The sequence below is a fragment of the Tauraco erythrolophus genome, chromosome 2 (genome assembly GCF_009769465.1).
Source record: "Tauraco erythrolophus isolate bTauEry1 chromosome 2, bTauEry1.pri, whole genome shotgun sequence".
NCBI lineage: Eukaryota > Metazoa > Chordata > Aves > Musophagiformes > Musophagidae > Tauraco > Tauraco erythrolophus.
In genome coordinates this window covers 69827862-69848261 of record NC_141466.1, presented here as the reverse complement: position 1 = coordinate 69848261, position 20400 = coordinate 69827862, and the positions used below count along the sequence as shown (strand labels likewise).

The 20400-nt window shown below is 44.3% G+C and overlaps 1 protein-coding gene across 2 annotated transcripts in view; it reads right to left on the bottom strand.

Moving 5' to 3' along the window:
* Positions 1-4880: 4880 nt before the first annotated feature.
* Positions 4881-20400, bottom strand: part of XKR6 (XK related 6) — a 204870-nt gene continuing 189350 nt past the window's right edge. For both annotated transcript variants that reach the window (XM_086624189.1, XM_086624192.1), the window contains one exon: positions 4881-5845. In XM_086624189.1, coding sequence (XP_086480315.1) covers positions 4881-5845 — 965 coding nt within the window. The remainder of the gene's footprint in view (positions 5846-20400) is intronic.

Sequence of the window (20400 nt, the reverse complement as noted above, 5' to 3'; positions counted from 1 at the left end):
CATCTAGTTGGCTTTAAACAAAAATACATGCAAATGACTACTGACTTTTGGCAGGTACGGAGGACAGGATGAAGCAGACAATTAGCTCCAATCCAAAACACTGAAAATATATATATTTACACTTGAAATCGGTGGCTGGCTTGCACTTTCCACTGGTAATTATACAACATTGTCTCCTCTTCCGCAGTTCAGGTTGGATATGCTACGGATGAAAAATGCCTTGTGTGGGTGGTAAAGCATGACAAGGGCATGGGCAGGGACCCTGTAATTCCTGTATTCTCATTGTTGATTTGGTCTGGTCTGAATCATTCCCATCTCCAAATTAGCTGCCTACAGATGTATAACGCTCTCACACTAAGGGTGCCAGCCATCTGACACGGGTGGAAGGATGGATGGGTTGACATCAGCACGAGAAAAGTGACGCCATTTGCAAAATAATCTCAGCAAAAAGAACAGCAAGTGAACTGAAAAATACTTTTGTCCATTGAATCGGGCAGAAAATAGGAAAACGCCAGATCAGAGTTGATGTACTCCACCACGTTCTGAATCCTGGTCTGTGGTTACATCTTTATTAGTAAATTAAGCACCTCTAGGATCCATTCTGGCCATGAAGCTGACCGACAACTGCTGAGCACATCCACACTACTAAACTCTTTCACTCCTGATACAGAGCAGCTGCATCCAAACTGCTGATTGAGGATGGTCTCTGGCCAGCATCAACGCCTGTGCAAGCTGTGCCTGAGCACAAGACTCATTGGAGTGGGTCAAAACCATGCCAGGGAAGGTCTGAACAATAAAACAGTGGGGATGGTGGAGCCTTCGTGCCCTGACTTTGCCCTGGCATGGCACAGTTGGCTGGTTTAGATGATCCCAGAGTTAATCCAGCAGCACAAACATGCCACAGAAGTTAGCCACTGATCTTGTGATGTGAATAAATATGCATTCAACCTTCTCTGTGATGGTTTGAAAAACCTCTCATGCAGTATCTTCTGGCAAGAAGGTGGGGCATGGTATAACTAAGCTACCAAGGAGAAGCTGAGAAGTTAAAAATCAAGTGAAACCAAAACAAGTCACTGACCATCTTGCCAAAGTACACACCAAAAATCAAACAGACCCTGGGGAAAAAAAAAAACAAACCAGTAGACGAGCACTGGGATTAGTACCAATAAAGAGCTGGGGGTAATTTTCCTCCCCGAGCTTTTGGCTTGGCAAAAGGCGCTGTTTGGCAACAAGATCACAGATAATTCCAAGAAAAAACGGTCACCACACCAAACTGTCCACCATGAACTTGTTGGGTGTAGTGGTAAAGCACGTGCTTTACGTTAAGGCTGTAATGAAGTCCTTCAAAAAGAAATAGTTCTTCAGGGTTGACACAGGCTGTCACTGGAAATCTCTTGCTAAGTCAAGATGTCAGTGGATACCATTCAAAGAAAGGACTAATAGCAGAGGCAGAAAGTTTATGCAACTAAGCATAATGAGACAGTCTTAATACGCAGTGGAGGCACCTGCTTGCATTGTTATCCATACTACGAGCCACGAAGAAGGAGGACTTTGGATCAGGGGTGTGTCAAGCCCTTAGTCAAGCTGGTTTGGCTGTGAGAAATTAGCACTGTATCAAGAGGTAAGGTCACTTCTAGAGTGTTTTGCCCCTCCACTCCCGTAACAGGATGGAGAAGACAGCTGTTGGTGTGGCGGTCTGGAGCAACGGTCCCATTCCTGAGGGAAGGCAGGCTGCAGATGCTCATGAGAGGCAACACTGGAGAGTCTTCTCCTCAACTCCTGATGAGCGTGCCTTGGCTTGTTGACTGACTTCACTGTCCTGGTGAGAAGCGGCAGGGTCTGGCTGTTCAGTGGGGTCACATCACCAAACCAGACCTCAAGGTTGACAGATTCAGGGAAGGGGAACTTCTCTTGGTGCTTTTGGAAATGAGGATGCTATTTCCTGGAGGAAAAATCCCCAAAGAACAGAAGGGTTGTTTGTCATCCATTCCTTTCTCATGCTTATGCCAATGAAATGCAGATGTGTAGAGGAGAGCTCTTCAAGGAAGGACCAAGGAGAGTCTTTTCATGGGGTGTGAGTCTCAAGGAACTGGATCAGAGTAAATCTATACTACTATTAAAAGGAAGTAAAAATAAAGTCCTGGGAGGAGAAGTGCAGGCCTGTTGCTAAAGGATGGGCATCTCTTGTGTTTTTACGACTCAGTAGCTGGGGGCAGCAAGTTCACTTCACAAATTACCTCTTTTTATGGAAACAGCATACAGATGAGGGAAGAAACAGGGTGAAATGTTAGTAGGACACTTGGGAAGGGATTGGTTATGGGATGCATGCAACAGAGAAGGGAAATTAAAGCTTTTCACAAATATATATGTGTGTTTATATATATATATTTGTGTGCACCGTAAACAAAGGACTGGGAATTTAGATAGGGAATGACAAGACAAAATCCCTCCCTTTGCGTGAAAATGTGACCATCATATTGGTTGCAATCAGAGCCCAGAAGCATTTGCCTGAAATGGAGTTTGACTGGGAATTACAGTACCAGTGACAATTTGGCTTCTTATAAACTTTGCCGTGTGTCTAGAGTTTGGCGTGAATGAGTCCTGCCCTCCTTAAAAGGGACAGACACTAGTTAAAAGTTTTCTTTACAAAACAAAATGAAACAACTGAAGAAACCCCAACATTTTCTCAGAACACTGCAAAGGATCACTGATTGAAAAAAATGTTTCTCTTCAGGTATATTCAGGCGAAGAAAGCATTCAGCTTCTTTTAAACTGTTATATAAAATTGGTACTAGTTTCTTTAAAGACTATTATAATTAAAAAACCAACTGATTCCTCAAATTAAAAAAAAAACATCATAATCATAATTAAAAAATATCCCCCCATGCTGATCTTCTTTCAGAATAGATCAGCATGAGAGTTTTGCACCCTAGACAGTTACAGTATTTCTGGAATAAAAATTGCAATTGCACACAGAAATACTACAGCATTCACTTAAAAATATCTCATGTTGTTGTTGGTATTTTTTCCCCTCCCAAGTAGAGGGATGGTGGGATTGAAAAGATGCCCTGAAACGGGAATATTCCTTTAAAGGAGCAATACTCTCGAAAAGGAAAAGGGTGTTGGACAGACACGAACCCGTGATTTAACTCAAAACAAGAGATTCCAGCACAGAAACAGAATTCGAGAGATGTGAATGTTCAGACACCGAGCGGGTCATTCAGAAATGTCAAGACAACCACACAACGCTCGGCAGGTGACCGTTTAGGCTTTGCCATCATCGGAGGTGGCAGCATCTCCTTGCGGTGAGAAGGCTAAGCTAAACCACGATGCTCTCACTACGCTCTTGGATTTCCTCTGGAGTTGTTTCTCGCCATGTACTTACAGTAGAGGGTGACACGAGACAGTTTTTATCAGCAGTTCCCCACATGGACCAAGTCGAAGAATTCTCAGGTAAATCACAACAACAACATCAACAAAAATACAAAGCACCAAATCATCTCAAGATGTGAGTCAGTTTACAGGTTATTACCGTTTGAAGAAGTTTGTTGGTTGTTTTGTTGTTGTTTGGTGTGTTGTGGGTTTTTTTTATCCCGATTTTTGTGTTTTGTTTTCCTTAAAACAAAACGAAGCAAAACAAAACCAAAATCAAAACCCAAAAATCCCAAAATGGAACGAAGGATGCTTTACAATCACTTTAAGGCTCGCACTGAATGAGACATGACAGGTCTTACACAAGATTACAAATAATACATGTATGCCTTTCACAGCCTTAAAATGATACAGTAGGTCAAATTATTTTGCCAGTCACTGATCAAGTATTGTGCCTTTAAATTGACTCGCTTTTTGCTACTATGCTGAGTTTTATTATTACTGAAATAGTTATTAGATATGTGTAGTCGTGCTTTAGTAGAATGGTTTTGGTATAGAATTTCAACGTTTGCAGATTTTTTATTTTCCAGAAATCAAGGTGGCAGGCCTTATTCTGGGCTCAGACGGTTATTGTTTACTCCACTGCAGTCAGTGGTGCTTTAGCACGTGCAATTGTCTGAAACAAGATCAGATACTGTATTACCACGTTAATCTGGTGCAAACCGACCACTGCGCATGGCCCGTTTACACGGGGACAACGGTTCCGTGGTGGGGTGGCGTTTAGAACACGACTCGGTCAAGGCTCGCAGGCTTGGCCAAACAGCGTTGTAAACGCATTGCCAAATCGAGTTACAGACCTGATTTTGTCTTTCAGCTGTTGGAACAATCAAACTCCATTGGGGGTGTCTTGGCTTTGCTTTCTCATCTTAGACATTTGGGTTTTTTTCTGCTAAATCCAATCAGAGCGACAAGATTTTTTTTCATACATTTCTCTCTTTTCGTTGTTGTTGCTCATTTTTTTCTTTTCTTTTTTTTTTTTTTTTTTTTTAATTTTAAGGTTTGTATTTCAGTTGGTTGTTTTTTTCCTGGCATGTAATCATCAAAGAGTTTTGCATGAGAAAGGTGACAGTACTTAATGAAACTCAGCACCTAAGGGCATAAGGCAGTTGTAGGTTTGTTTGTTTGTTTTTTTTTTATTTTTCAATCAGCACCAATCCCATAAATAATGTTCTACACTTGGTGTACGGTATAAAACTGATGTGGAGATGCCTCCTTCTCCACCTGTGAATCCTAGGTGTGGAAGTTGAAATACTGTTTCTTGTGTGTAAAAAACAAAAGAAAAGTTTTTCTTTTTGTTTTTACTTACAAAACATAGAGAATATCTTTTTTTTTTTATACATACAGCAACCAGAAAGAAAGCTTATCTGAAGGTTTGTGTTTGTTTCATGATCTGTGTTTACCGTAAACAAAAATAAGGTCCCCTCTTTTACTTTTGCTTTAAGGAGCTTTTAAAGTGAAGATTCATATTGTAGCAACTCATATAAGAGAGGTCCATCTCTATACCTAATACCTACAGCTGTGGGGGTGACATACTGGAGGATGTTGATAGTTCTTCTTAACCTCCTGTCTACAAAATGAGCATCCCATGCAGGATATCTTTTTCTTGGGATGTCAATCTTAATGAGAGGCCCCTCAGGGGGATAGGGTCGCCCAGATGGAGTAGATGGTACCATTGCTCTCACCTGGAAAACGGGCAAGCAAGTGTCAGCTGTGAGTTCCTCCTGTTGCTCCGTGACCGCTCTGGTGGGCGTAGCCTGGGCCCCCCGGTACCCAGGGGTTTGGGGTGCCATGGGCTCAACATCGGGGGGCAAAGGAATGCCCCAGAGCAGCTCGGCGCAACAGGAGCTGGCAAAGATCTTAGCTCTTGGCCCCATGGGATGCAGCACACCATAATATAACAGCATCAAAGCTATCCCAGCAGCAAAGCTAAGAAAGACACAACACAGTGCTGGCACGGCATATGAGTCAGTAGTGTCAGGATCTCTGTAAAAATACCAAAGGAGCGTCAAGGCAGCGTTCTCCGTCAGGACTACCGTGTAATACGCAAACATTCTGTATCGAGTCCGCCCTTCCTTGACATTAAACCAGCAGAAAATGTACACAATCCCTACCACCATGTTGAAGAGGATCTCCTCCCACTTAGACATGCAGAAATCTGTCCCACCATGGATGATCCAGAAAGCCATGGCACACCAATGGACCACTACAAAGATCCCAAAGTAGAGCTGGAAGATGGAAGCAAAGAGAGCAAAAGAAAGAACTCGGGATGAGATGGTGAAGAAGCGCCAGAAGACATGGATGAGGGCCCCTCTGTAGCTCATACTCTTCTTGTCGTCCCTAGAGTCCCGAAGAAGCTTGTGATAGGAGGCTAGCACCCAAGCCAGGGACATCAGGGAGGCCACAGAGGACACACCTGCCGGAAGACACACAGATCCACTGAGTTAGACAGGAGGTTTGGTTGAAAACATCATCTGCTCACTAAATTATTGCATCTGGGGCAGGCTCAGTAGCCCAAAGGTTCAACTCGCATCAGGTTGTCCTTACAGTCTAGAGGAGAGAAATACAGAAATATCAGCGTGGGAATTGGAAATGATGCTGTGTTCAGGAGTTCTCTGACACAGCACATTGCGCTTATATTCCTGAGATGTTGGCTCTGCTACCCCACCCCAGCTCTTCTCTTCTTACAGGGAAGAGCCTCTGTCCTCATCCTGATTAGATCCACATTTCAGAATTCAAAATCCAGATCCCATCTAAATGCTGCAGCCCAAGTATGAATGTTACTTTCTGTAGAAAGGGGCCTATCTTGGAGTGCACCATTGCAAGAGCAGGACATCTATATTCCTTGTAACTGCATGGATCTTTTTAACTCTCAAATATTTTCATACAAACAACATTCACATTGACTTGTACTTGATTCTGCCTTAATCCAGAATCTCTGTTTGTATTCACCTTCGGGAAAAATAGGCCATTGGTCAGTATTTTTGTCACCCGTGGTCCCTTGCAGATGAATATATAAACACAGGGAACATCAAGACTCATCAATACCCTCCAAATCTTCCCAAAACAAAGAATCTGATCCCTCCAGCAGTTCCCTTGCTCTGTTTCCAAGATGGATTGAAGACCTGTATTAGGAGGTAGCTTATCTCCAGTCTTGTCTCCAGGATGGATCACAGATCCAAGTCACAGTCATGTCTCCAGCCCTGTTTCCAGCCTTGTCTCATTCTGCTCCTGCTGGGACCCCATGGAGGGACCTTGGATCTGTTCCATCCCCTTGCCTTGTCTAGAAATGCGGAGGGACCCATTACCAGCACGCAGCTCTGCCCAGTGCACTCAGACCCTGTGGCACCATTCCCATCACTGAGGGCATTGCCTGCCCTGGGGGTCACCCTCATTTTCCAACTCATCCCCCTGCACCCTGACATGGGGCAGACACCCCATGATATTCTAAAGGGCCTTGATCTTATTCCCCATTACAACCAATACTTAAACTACTTATTTGCTCCAACAGATGAAATAGTCCCCATCACACTTCAGAAGCTTTTGGAAATACAATACCATTGATTATCGCAAGGGTAAATCGAGCAACTCATTGAGCAAAGCATTGTAATAAAAATTAATTGACAGATTCCTGGGAAAAGAAAAGGCCACTGGCATCTCATTCCTTTGCTCCCACTGCTGCTCACTGGACAACTGTTCTGCAGGTGAGGGAACAGACGATGGACTAAGATCCATGATGGGAAGCAAAATAATTTGGTACCTAGACTTTGATTGGGCCTTGGCCAAAGATTTCTCTGGGACCATCACTTATGAAATCTAAAGGAAAAATGCTAATGGTTTCAAGCAAAAATAACCCAACAACAAACACTCCTCCATCTTTGATGTGTAATGTACTGGAAAATAGGTCCCGGTCTTTTTTTTTTTCCTTTTACTACTTTAAGAAAACCCCAGCAGCAGCTCACTGCAGCTGTTCAGGGTTAAAAAGCTAAAATGTCTGAAAACCCTACATTTTTTCTTCTCCTGTTTTCTTTTCACTTTTCCCTCTGCCCACAAGGACCTGGCTCCCATGGGGACAGGAGGAAGATCCACTGGCTCTTCAGATCTCACTCTAGAGACTTTGTCTTCTTCCCTTTGAGGAGCCTAACCCACAGTTTGGTGAGGTTTGATTTTCCACCCTAGCTCTGTCTGGAGGAAAGGTGATGGAGAATGTGTCCAGGAAGGATGGCAGACCTTCATCTCTGCCCCTCACTGAAATTATCCCAACCTGTAGGTCCACCAAAACGATGTCTTTCCACTGGCTCTCAAATCTCTCTCTGAATACCTTGGCTTTGGATTCACACATGAATTAGCATTTCAGACTGAATTTAAAAGAAAACCGCAAATCACAAACCAGTAGCCTTAGCAAAGCTTCAGGCCACCGTCTTTAAGAAAACCATGATTTTACCCAAATTCTAAGTCCTCAGTTGTTGATAAGAAACACTTGCATGAAGGACATGGTCACTCTAATGGATGGAAACTTCTGAAAGTGAATAGCCTCAGCCCCAAAAAGATACAGACTAGATTTATTTTTAACCTACCAGATGTGTTACATTTTTGGTAGACATAATTAAAAGTTTTGAAGGCTGAGCAATGCCATGTGATTTGTAAGTTAAGTCTGTAAGTACTGCTTGTTGTCGTATTTTCTAGCTATTCAGTTGAAAAACTTTCCATGTTTATCAGGGAAAAAAAAAAAGTTACGTATTGTCTTATTTTAGTGCCGTTATACTAGAAACTTGTACGGCATCAGATGTACCTGCATACTGAAACTCAAGCAGCGCCAACCCACAAGGGACAGAGTTAAAAATGTTTCTGTTGGGTTCATTTATTTGAGAATAGAGAGAGGAATAAAATATACCAGAAACAAAAACCCAGAATACACATAAAGGCTTTTCCCACTGTAACGTTTTCAGTGCAGAAACCTACACTAATCACACTCTTCCCTGTAAATTGCACAGAGCTGGCTGAGTATGCGCGTTGAGTCACTCATATTGCACGGTACCATGCCTGCTGATAGTCATCTGAACGTCTCCTCGAGTCAACACAGAGAGGCAGACACCCCCAGAAAGTGATTCACTCTGTCCTAAGATCCATGTGTGGGACAAGGGGGGTTGACTCATGCTCCCAAAGTGTCTGTCTCCATCCCTCGTCAGGGGAGTGTGGGGACTTGCGAACACCGGCAGTCAGGCGGGATGAGTCCTACCATTATGGAACAGTTCGTTGCCTCCTCATCTGCACTAAGATCTGAGGGGAGGAATGAAATACCTCTAGACATTTTGACATATTCCTGTAATTCAAAAATTCACAACTCTGTGCCAAATGTGAATTTCGACATCCTAGTGATGAGCAGGATCTAGACCTGGGTGTAAGGTGGGCGTGATCAGTAGGTGGACGTCAACAGGAACCACAGAGCAATATGAAGATTTCTGCAGTAATTCTTACTATATTGCCACAGAAATTATTTCCTGGCTATTTCATACAGACCTAAATGATAAAGCACGCCTTGGCTTTTGTCATCTTGGCCATGAGTTTCTCATTCCCATCTTTCCCTGTTACATCTAGCCTGTGACATCTTCATACAATGTACCATTCTCACAGACCGTGGGATAAACTTCTCTTTTCCACTTCTCCAGGCCTTATTTTTAAGCGACTATAACTAGAATGAAAAGTCCCAGCAAGATGGATCATATGCGAAGTATTTTTTTGTTTTGCTTTTGACTTTTGCACATGGTAACTGACGCACCTTCATCTAGCATGAGTGGGTTTCAACTCCATTCCAAGGTTTGTTTATCAAAGGGTTGGGGTTGGTTTAAAACTGAAGTAATTTTGAAAAACCCACTCCCACTCCTCCTACTCTGTGCTTAGTCTTGGGAGTGGAAATAGTCCTCATGCATCTCTGTGGGCATTCTCAAGCCAGGAGGACATCAGCTACCATGGGGCTGGAAGTCCTATGACTGCATCTGTGGGATCTGTATCCCACCTGCCTGTAACAAGTCAGACTGGCATGGGCTGGGGTTATCTTCCAACTCTCTGCACCAGGCCGTACAATAGCCCCTGAACTTCTCCTATCACCTGCTAGAAGCAATGAGTGACTCACAGGCCCTAGTCAGCACCATTAAGGAATCAAGACCATGTGTCTTGCATGACACATCACAAGAATTAGTCCCCCAGATCCCTTTAGTAATGTGCCCTGAAGTCCTTACGGTGAGACATCTCCTATCCTACATTCAGTACGGTGAGGAGAGCTTTACAACGTCCCCATTTAACAGAAGAGGCAATAAGATTTGAAGGATTTATCCAAGGTCTCATATAAAATCCGCGCTAAAGCAGGGAGTAGGTCTCTCTCACATCACAGCACACCTTGTATTTCAGACAAGATTCAGCTCCTAATGTAGAGACTCACCTCAGGGTGTCCATGGGTGAGTGATGTCTCTTACTTTACTCAATGGAAAATTAAGGCTTAGTGAAACCATCACAGATGAGAATCCAGCAACATTTGAGATGCTCTAGGATATTCCAGACTTCCATGTGGAGCTGGCAGATGTGACAAACTTGCATACAGAAGACAAGAACATTTTTGAGCTGGGAGCTAGAGTGAGGCAGGGTACTGAGGGCATCTCAGATGACACCAGGCAAAAGTCAACCAAATTGTTTCCTGAAGCATTACAGCTAGTGGGGCCAGAGTTGTATGAAGTTTGTTGTTTAGACTCTGTGGCTGCATTGCCTACATCTTCACTGAACACAAGGGAAGCTTGGACACTTCCATCACACGGAGACACCTCCATTGAAGACATCTTTGTTTAGGTGTCTGATTCTGGAGCTGAACTTACCCATCATCTTGAACTGCCTTGATGCTGATTTCTTGCCTTAGTAATCCTGCCCTTCTCAGGGAGAGCTCATGACCAGTCCTCAGTGGTAAACACACGTGACACAGAGACGAAGCAACAGTAAACAGTGAAGAGAAACGAGAAGGCAGCGGGAAATAAGGCATCTATATAAAAGGCTAAACTTTCTGAGAAGAGTGTCGGACCAAGGAATAGAGTCCCTGAAAGGGGGAAACAAGAGCCATTGCTTCGGATCATTGAAATATGAGTGGACTAGAGTAAAATGCAGGTAACGATCTGATACCAGGGGACAGGAGCATGAACCACTCTTGAGTTCAAGAGAAGCTCCTGGAGCCTTGCTGAAGCTCACAGGGGCAGGCTGAATTGCAGCCTGTTTTGGTTTTTATCCTCTAGTTACTACTGATGGCCCAGGAAAAGAAAAGGCCTTCTCAGAAATATAATGATGGTCTTTCAAAAATCCATATCCACAAGAGAGACTCAAGACAACGACTTCCCTTAAACTGCCATTACTGTTTTTAAAGCCCATATATGTGCAGGAATAAAAACAACGCATGGAAAGCCATCTAAGCCTATCTGGTCTATTCATGCTATGCAATTACACATGGTTTTACAACCAGTCTAATATGAGCTGTAGACAAATCACACACACACACACAAAAGAATATATAAAATGAACAATATATCCATTTTTCCCTTACTTGCAGTGTTGTTCAGCTGAGGAGACAGGTTTTTCACTAGAGATATGTAGAGTTTTTATCACAAATCCAACTGCAGGTTATGAGCTGTAAGTAATTTGAACGCACTTACTGTAGCGTATTCCCTAAGTATTTACCGTGATGCCTGTCCCTTTAAACCTGAAAACGATGCCTAAATGGTGCTCTGTTTCTTTTTTGACATTAATTCTCCTGAAGACTCTACTAAAACAAAATGGGAAGATACCACATTTCTCCTGGCTGAGCTGGACAGGAAATGTTCAGGGCGACATGAAACCTTCCATCAACCCCCGTGCGAAGGCAGAGCTTGCTTAATGCCAAGTGCCACGTCTCAGTTCCTCCCCATCACTCGCTGGCGGCTCAGGCCTCTGTGCTGTGAACCCTGTTATCGAGTTTTCCCCTTTGGGTAGCACGTACCTCCCTGAAGCTCGGTATGAATTTAGGAACAGGCTTTCATTTTGATGCACACAGAGTGAAAATGCATTTATATACAAAAGAGATCGAGCCAGATTCTGCTTTCATAACAACAGTGCCTGAAAGTCGCCCCCCCTTACTTTTTAATCTGTTTTTATTTATTTGCACCAGAGTAAAAGGGGTCAGAATCAGACCCCAGGCCTGATTTCATTTGCTCCTGCTGGAGTTTGATGCTTGATCTTCCTTTTTTCTTTCCTTTCAGAGGTAGGAATGATTTTTGCCTTCTTTCCTTCACTCTCCCTCTTTGTTTTTCACTTTGAGCACAGAAAAATATGGATCATTGCCAGTATACAAATAACAAAGTGCTTCACAGACTGTTTTGACCTTTATTCTCCTCATAGGACTTTGGGATACTTTCTTAACCAGTTCCTCCAGTGTGCCACCAGTCCATTATGGAGATGAGCACTATTCTACCCTGCTCATAAGTCTGACCCAGGAATAATCTACTCACATCTATGTAATACCTCCATACTCTACTGACAGCAGGAGTGACCAGTGATGAGAAAACAGGGCCTGACAATGAGAAGAGACGTGACTTGAACATTGGGTTTTCTACTGGTTACACCAGTGTCTTGTCCTTCACTTTCTTCCCATGGAAAATGTTTTTGGTTTCCTTGGGCAACGAGTGAGTTTCTAATCTTCAGCATCTGCATCCATGCTAGAGAGCTCTTCTGAGACCTTCCTCCAAGCAGCATCACAGCCCCATTCTCCCCAAGATCTGACTCCCCACTCCCATTTGACACAGCCTCACCAGTCCATAAGAAATAGAAAACTGCTAGTGACTGTTTGAGAAAGGCAGGAAGTAAAGGTAAGTAACTCAGTTCAGGGATTAATCTTCAAGTAGATCTGGACAACAAGAAGAGAGTCTTCTACCACTTAAACCCACTGGGACTTCCTGACATGAGGCTTGCTTTGAGTTCCTATACAGGACAGTCCATGTCCAAGCTCGCACAAGGAAGGTTCTTCCGCATTAGACAAGAGGAACATCCATGTTCCCAAACTTTTTATTGTGAGAGTGCGAAAGTCCATAGCACAGCGACTTCAGAACAGCTCGTTCACATGAAGAGTTGCCCTCTCAACCCTTGCCAGTTAAAGGCTGGCTCATGTCCTGAAATGTGAATGCTTCCTAAAACCTTTTCTTTTTGCTCAATTAAGATGTCCTCACTGACCCCAGAAACACTGGATCTCTTTTTAGTTCCCCTCCAGCCTTTGCCTTAGCACTGCCTTGAGGAACTGAGGTCCACAGGTTCACTATGGATTGTGTTTTGAAAGGACTTGTTTTCTCCCCTTTCATTCTCCTGCCTTTCATTTCTCCCGAATGCCCCTTTTTCTCCACTTCTAGAAGAGGTTACTGGCCACGTTCGTCTGATCTGTGCTCTCATTATCTTGGCTGCTTCTGTCATGTCTCTTCCTATTCATCTCCTCTGTGAACTCTGGAACTGCCAAACTGGCTCAGGCCCTGGGGCCATCCAGTCTTGTATCTTCTCCTGGATGTAAGCCAACGACTGATCCTTCTGCAGGAGGCATAAGCACCCCAGGCCAAGCAGAAATGGGATAATCTGCCCTTTGTTTTGGACTGTCCTTGAATACCCTCAGCGAAGCGTCTAATCTCCTGTTGAAAATGTTGGCTATCACCCACCACATAAGGAGCAGCAAAGCTTCCCCCTCTCTTCCTTGCATCATGTGCCTCAGTGTTTATCCCACCCAAGAAGAGCTGTCTGAGACACGGGATGAATTGTTCTCTGGAGATGCCTGTCTGTCTCTCCATTGACTCTACCTGGAGCATGGACGATCAAACTGAAATGAGAAAACAAGTATAAGTGGGTAAGATGAAAATTACCATAGATAACAGTGGTTTGGCATCCACCAAATCCCCACAAGAGCTCAGAGGAGAGCCCTGAGTCCCAGCAAGGTGAGGAGAGCAGAAAGGAGTCTTGGGAAAATCTGTTTCTGGCTTCAAGATGAGCAGAATAGCTGGCATTGTCTTCTGCAGGGAGGAAGTTGCCAGAGCCAGCATAACATGGGAAAATTCGAGTCACGCAACACAATGATTTTATACCATTGAAGATCAAGCAGGCAAAACAACCCTCCAGCACTGTCCTGATGACAGAAGGGTTCTGTGACCAGCCAGAGGACATATTCCAGTTGCATTTCCCTGAACAGCCAGAGTTACCACCATCTAAAAGAAAGTGGTAGCAGAAAGTCAATATCTCCCTACTTCATCAACGAGAAGAAGGTTGATCTCAACAGGTGTAATATGCACACAGTCCTCATAGGCATTTAAGTCCACTATTTACTTTCCATAATAGCCTTGCCCCTTTCCTAGGACGCTGATCGCAGGTTATCTCAGTTTTTACATACTTATATAGGTAAAAAAGTTGCTGACATCCACTCCACAGCTGAAACATTTCTGGCAGCACTTAGCTGAAATCTCAGTCCTTCTACATGCACAGATCTTCAAACAAGCCTCACCTCACTGAGCTAACTGAGATCTTTGATCTTCTATAGTGCCCTTGCCTCCAGATAACGCTTATAAAAGCACAGTAGAGAGGAGAAGGGCACATGGGAACCCAGGCCTTGAGAGAACCTGGGTCACTGCAGTGACATCTAAACTAGCAAATGAGAAACAGAACCAGGACTATTTGTTGACCCTGAGCCCATCTGGCGTGGTCTGCCATGTCTATACTACTAAACTCTCTCAGATTCCAAAACAGAGTAGTTGTAGCCAATCTGCCTTTGGGAACGGTCCCTGGCCTATGCAAACTCATTTCCCATGCCTGGGAAAGCTGTGGAAAAGGGCTAGCTGGCCAAAACTGTACCAGGGACCATGTTAACAGAATTACTCGAGTACTAGTGCTTGGGCTACGGTAGTGTTTGCATTACAGGTATAGACGTAATCCATGAACAGTCCTCTGCCCATCATGAACATTGTCATATAATTCTCTTCATCACTTTAAAAATAATGTGGAAGACATGTGTTCAACTCCTGGAGATGGGAGCCTCTCATATTATCAGATTTTGCAGGCAGGGCTTTTTGGCAGAGTAAATTAGCCCGGACAGCTCTGGGGAGCCCAGGCACGGCAGCTAGAGCTTAGGGAAGGTGTAATACAGACGTGTAGACAGCTTTATGCCAGCAAAATGTTATTTTGGCGGTATACGTTAATCCTTCTAGGAATCTGGTCTCAGTTGTTCTCTCCAAGCTATATCTGAGGAAAATGCCAGTGGGACTCTGTTGCTATAGCTAGAGGGGCAAACTCTACCTTATGGAGAAAAGCCCTCTTCTGAAGGTCCACTCAACCCCCAGAGTCTCTGATGGGAGTCTCATGGTGGAGTTAAAGGGAATTAACTTCAAAATCATACCTTCCAGAGGAGCAATGCATGACAGGGACCACTCAGGAATCTGGGATGAGTTTGGTGAACAGCTTCAGTCCTAAAGAAGCTGGAGGCAACCATGGAGTAGAGGAGAGGAAGGACACACAACAAGACTAATCTTTCCTTTGTAGTCCCTTTTGATGTGACATTCTTATGACATTATTTATGACATGTAGCTATTTATTTTGAAATCACTCCATCATTTTGAAACTTCCCCTAAATGTTCAGAAAATATAAATAAAGGAATTCACTGTCCCCCTCTAACCAAAAGCAAACCGTTCCACTTCAGTGGATGCTATTTTGGAGGTGTTAATATAGAAAAGTTCTTTCCTTTGTGATTTTTGGCCAGTAAACCAGAAATCTCATTAATCTTACTGATGGTGGTTTTGATGTTGTTGTGGGGCTACATTTGATGGTGTTTCCAACTAGAATAGCTGCTGTTATCACTTAAATTGGGGTTTGCATAGCCTGTTAACACGCATCTCCTGCAGTGAAGACTCAGGCTATCTTACATGAATGCCAATATCTCTCCAGGATCTTCCCACCTCGGTGTATCCTTCCCCTGTGCATCCTCCAAAGGGCATGCTGAATCTCATGTGGGCAGGGCTGCATCGAGGTTCATAGAGATGCTCAGCACCAACAACTATGTGTATCTCTGTCTTCCAATGCAACACACAGAGGAATGAGAGATGATCTGATCTGAGCCTGCTCTAAATTTGTCCAGGTACTAATCAGCTGGGCTAATTCTGCAGTGGAAATGTGCTGGGGGAGCAGCAGCCAGGATTTCCTGGGCACAGTTTAGATATTGTTTGGAAATAGAGCATAAGAACTCTTATAGGTGTCTATTTTTGTCAAAGGCTATATAAATGGCCATGCTATTCAAGGCAAGATACCCTCTGCACAGTCATCACCGTAATTATAAAGACTGTTAATCTGAATGCCTTTAACCACCGTCTCAGAATCACACTGGAAAAGAACCCCACCTGAATCCTCAAAAGTGAACAGCCACAGACAACAGGATTTGAAGCTCCTTGAGAGACACCAAGAGATTTCACTTGACGTGCTCCATCAGGATGTCCTGACAACACCGCTAGCAAGGACAGGACTTAAATCTATGCATGCAGAGCAAAATCCTTCTTTGTAGGCAATGTTACAGGGCAGTAGAGTCTATCACAGAAACCTGGTTCAACCTGAAAGGAACATAGCCAACAGAAGTGTACAAGTCATCTCTATAGACTTCCATTGATTTTTTTTTTGGGTGTACTTTCTGGTTCCTCTTGTGCTCACTTGCTTCTGACCTCAGTTCAGAAATCAGAGCAGCCTGAGCAGAGCCTTGTATCTACATGGCCATCTGCGTGGCTCAGAGGCGTCCAAATCTTAGTAAGCCTCTGAGGCAGGAGAAAAGTCAGCCTAAGCTACATTTATAGCTAATATGGAGAGCTAAGCACCACCATTAGCATGGATCTATCATGGATCTCCAGAAACTAAAGGCACTCAAGTATAACTGTGCTGCTCTTGTAGCCCCTTGGTTAGATGTGCAGTGTTGTGTGGTTGTTCATCACTGAGACCTAGTTTTTTTCCCTCTGCTATTTAAAATAGTCTTTCCTAGAGCAACAGGAGAAAAAACTCCAGTGTGATTACTTTAACTGGGAAAAATAAGATGGCAAAATCCAAGAAGAGCTACTCTTGGAGGAAAAATCATATTGCACATTCAACAGCTGTTTTTTTTGTGAAGGTCACTTCAGACCCAACTTTTAGCAGCTAGTTCTTTGCTCAGATTCTTGAGTATATTGAATATCTTAACAGAGGCTAGCAGAGTTGCTCCTGTTTTATACTCTGCAAAGACCAGAACAAGCCTCCTATACTGAGATTTTTCAGACCTGATGATATTTGAACTCTACTGCTAGGAATCTTTAGAAGAGAAACACACCTTATGAAAACTACTAGAATGCACTGAAATGGGGAAAAAAAACCTTTGCTAAGGAAAACAACACGTGGCTTGATTTAGAACAAAATGTTTCCCCACCCATTTCTATGTTCTGAGTAGGGATAGTTGTCATGAAACAACACAACTCCACAAATGCATACAATATACTTGCATTTTAACACCATGCATTTGATATTTGTTACGGCATCTTTATCCTGGCATTCTTTTTTAATTCAGATGAGAACTGCAGTCATGGAAAAGAATTTAAATCTACCTAGCACAAGTTGAAAGGATGTTGTAATCTTGCAGGTGAGACTAAAATACTCTGAAAAATAGAGGAGCACACCAGCACTGGAAAGGAAAGCCCTAGGAGTTCTGCTGTCTGCTTCTGAGAGTAACCATGAGAATCTCTTTTTCCCTAGCACTGATCTGGGGCAGCTTTTGAACATGGGACCCTGTGCCTAGTGATCAGTAACCGAGCAAAGCTGAATGCTGTTGACTGCTACATCCATGTCATTATTCTGTCTCAGCCTCCGAAACCAGGTGGCCCAATCCAGACTGCTTGTTGGGAATGGTCCTTGGCTTGTGCCAACGCCTGAGCCAAGCCTGGAAATTGTTTGGGTCGGTGCTAGCTGCCATGGGCTAAAAATGTGCCAAGGACTGTGCTGACAGCTGAACCACGTGGATGACCGAGATGTGCTCATATTCTGATGTGTTTCAGTTCATTAGTATAGATGAAACCCAACAGACTCGTCAACAGATTGAGGAAGCAACATCTTCTGCCAGGGCTTAGTGAAGGAACTTCCTGCTATAAATACAGCTCCCACGGCCAGTTTCTTGGAGATGAGGCAGCATTAAGGCAATGTTTCAAACAGTCTGTGACAGCACCAAACATGGATCCTGCAAAACACCTCTGGTCAATGGTTTAGCCTGGACACAGAAAGTTTGCAGGCCATTAGAGAAATAACTTCATCCCAGTTCTGGAAATGCTTTTGACCTGATGGGGAAAAGGAAGGAAACCCAACTTGGTTCACATTCACTGGCCAAGGTAAGAGGTCTTCTTTCAGTATGTTTAGAGGAGAGGTGTCAGCAGTGCACACTTTGCTAATCTTACGGTTTGTAAATCTTTGTTATTGGGTAGGGGGCCACCGGTGGAATTGTCTCAGCATAATTGCAGGTGAGGGGACCAGTCTCCTGAGAAGAAGGAGGCTCTTAACACTTCTGGAGAGTACACAGTGCTGGCATAATTAGAGTGAGTCTGGCAGAGCATTTCTGTGAGGGGGAGTGACAAAGTGACAAAAACGGATGTGGTACAGCCGGTGCTGTCTCGCAGTGGGGTAAGCTGAAGGCACCCGGGACACTGATTTCCAAGAATAACAGCAGGAATTTGTTTCTTCCTCTGCTTCCCATGCTTTGAATGCTCTGCAAAGGTCTAAGTGATGTGTAGCAGGCCAGAACTCAATGACGTGCCAGCATCCACCGGTTAAGTCACGCTCAGGCTGGCTTGTCTCTCCTGGGTCTTTTTGCCTTCTCAGTTCAAGTGCATACAAGATGGAGTTGAGACTGCCTCTTCAACAGGTTAATGGACATCACCTTCCCCCAGGACAGACTGAGATCAAACCATACGTCCGTTCCCCTACTTCAAACGTCTGTTTGCACCTTAAGGTATTTCAGATATGGGCTCCTGTGACAGGGAAACGGCCGTGCCTGGTGGGCGTCCCCCATCAGCGAGCGTCCGTGCAAAGACATGAACATACCAAGGGCACTGAAAGCACCAGATTGGTCAAATGCCACTTAGGACAAAAGTCATTTCAGGAGATTTCCACTGACTCAGTAAATCTGCTGCACTCCCAGACTCAGGACTGTCACCCCGAGCTAATCATCTACAACAACTGATAGTTTCTGAAACAAGAAAGTTCTTTCCTTCAATACTCAGCGATTTTGAGCCAGTTGCATCAACCTGAATGGCTCCATCTACATCAGGGTTAGAAACATGGAGAAATTCCTTCTAGCACCTTCCCTGCATCTTCCCTGGTTTATTTGCACATCTCAGTGGCTATGTGCTCTGCATTTATCCAGACTTAGGATGCTCTCCTGGATGCCTGATGTGAAAGCCAGAGCTGCACTCTAGAGCAACCTGAAGATGAAAAGACTTGAATCTCCATGTATTTTACTAGCCAATCGCACAGCAGCGTGCAGACACCTTTTCCTATGTTCTAATCGTGCATTTGCCATGAGAGGTATTTATCCAAGAAAGTCTGCAGCATAAAATTACCTGAAAAAGCCTTAATTTCCTGCCAGGAATCTGTTTGGTGTGAACTTGCTCCCCAGGAGCCTGCAGCATAGAGATCCTCCTCAAGACCTTAGGCTACTCAAATCTCTCCATCTGTGCCTCAGTTTCCCAACTGGCCTGCAGCTCGTAGGAACAGCACAGGCTAATGCTTGTGTAGTGCTCTGATGATGTAACCTCTTCCCAATGATTACCACAGTCTTACAAAGCCTAAAATTGGCAGCATTGGCTACCTGCCAGCGCTGTCCCGTGAACAGTGACTCATCTTTATTGGCTGTGGCATGTCATATGCATGACGGTGACACGTGATATGGAACAGAAGGGTTTTTATCAGCACTCCAAAATGACAGAGCGAGAGCTATGGCAAGGTGGTGGACGGAGAAGCTGCAGATGGGGATGGGCTAAGGGATGATGTCTCTCTTTGGGCTTGCTCCAAAGCCCATTGGAAAAAAAAAAAAAAAGCTGTCACTGGCTTCGAAGGCTCCTGGACCCAGTCCTTCCCTACCGCGCTGGGACAATACGGTTGATGATAGAGCAAGCTTTCTCCATGCCGTTCGCTGCCAGCATGCCTCGGGCTTGGCCTGCTCTCAGCATGCCAGAGCAAGACGTCCTCAGTGCCCACTGCCAACTGTGGAGATGGCTTTTTGATGCTGCTGGGAATTGGCCTGGGACCAGCGACTCATTTCAAGCAGGGCACTAAATTGCTATCTGTCATCCGGCTTTGGTGAGAAGGCGGGGACAGCAGGAACAGAGCCATATGCCCCAGTCTGGCAAAGTACTTGAGTCATATGAGTGGCCTCCCAGGCGAGCTGCTCATGTGTTTGGAGCTATCTGGGCATTTTGTGAGGTGGCTCCTTGGTCTGCTGATGAGCATTTAAAGGGAAACTGTGGTTGAATCAGGGCAAAATTTCAACTCTGGTTCCTCCCCACCACGCCCCTTCAGCAAGCACACAACTGGTGGGGTCCTTTGCCCTTGCCCTCATGGCAATGAGCAACTGCGTTTCTGTTCATGCCTTTTCTGTCACAGGGAACCAGGGCTGAGTGATGGATGTCTCCCATTTATTTACTCCCCAAGGAATGGCATGAGAGAGGGAGGAAGAATATGCCTTCAATCCCATGGGCAAAGTTTTAAGGTCTTTTTTCTTATAATCTGTTTTGCAGCCCAAGCTAAAGCCCAGACTGTGACTCTGGTAGACCTTGCACCCACCCCATCTCCTGTTACTGAGGGCTCTGTAAGGCAAAGATTTTCTTAGGCATACATTGCTGTTATCTTGCTCGATCTTAGGAAAGATACAGCTGTCTGAAAGGGAAGAG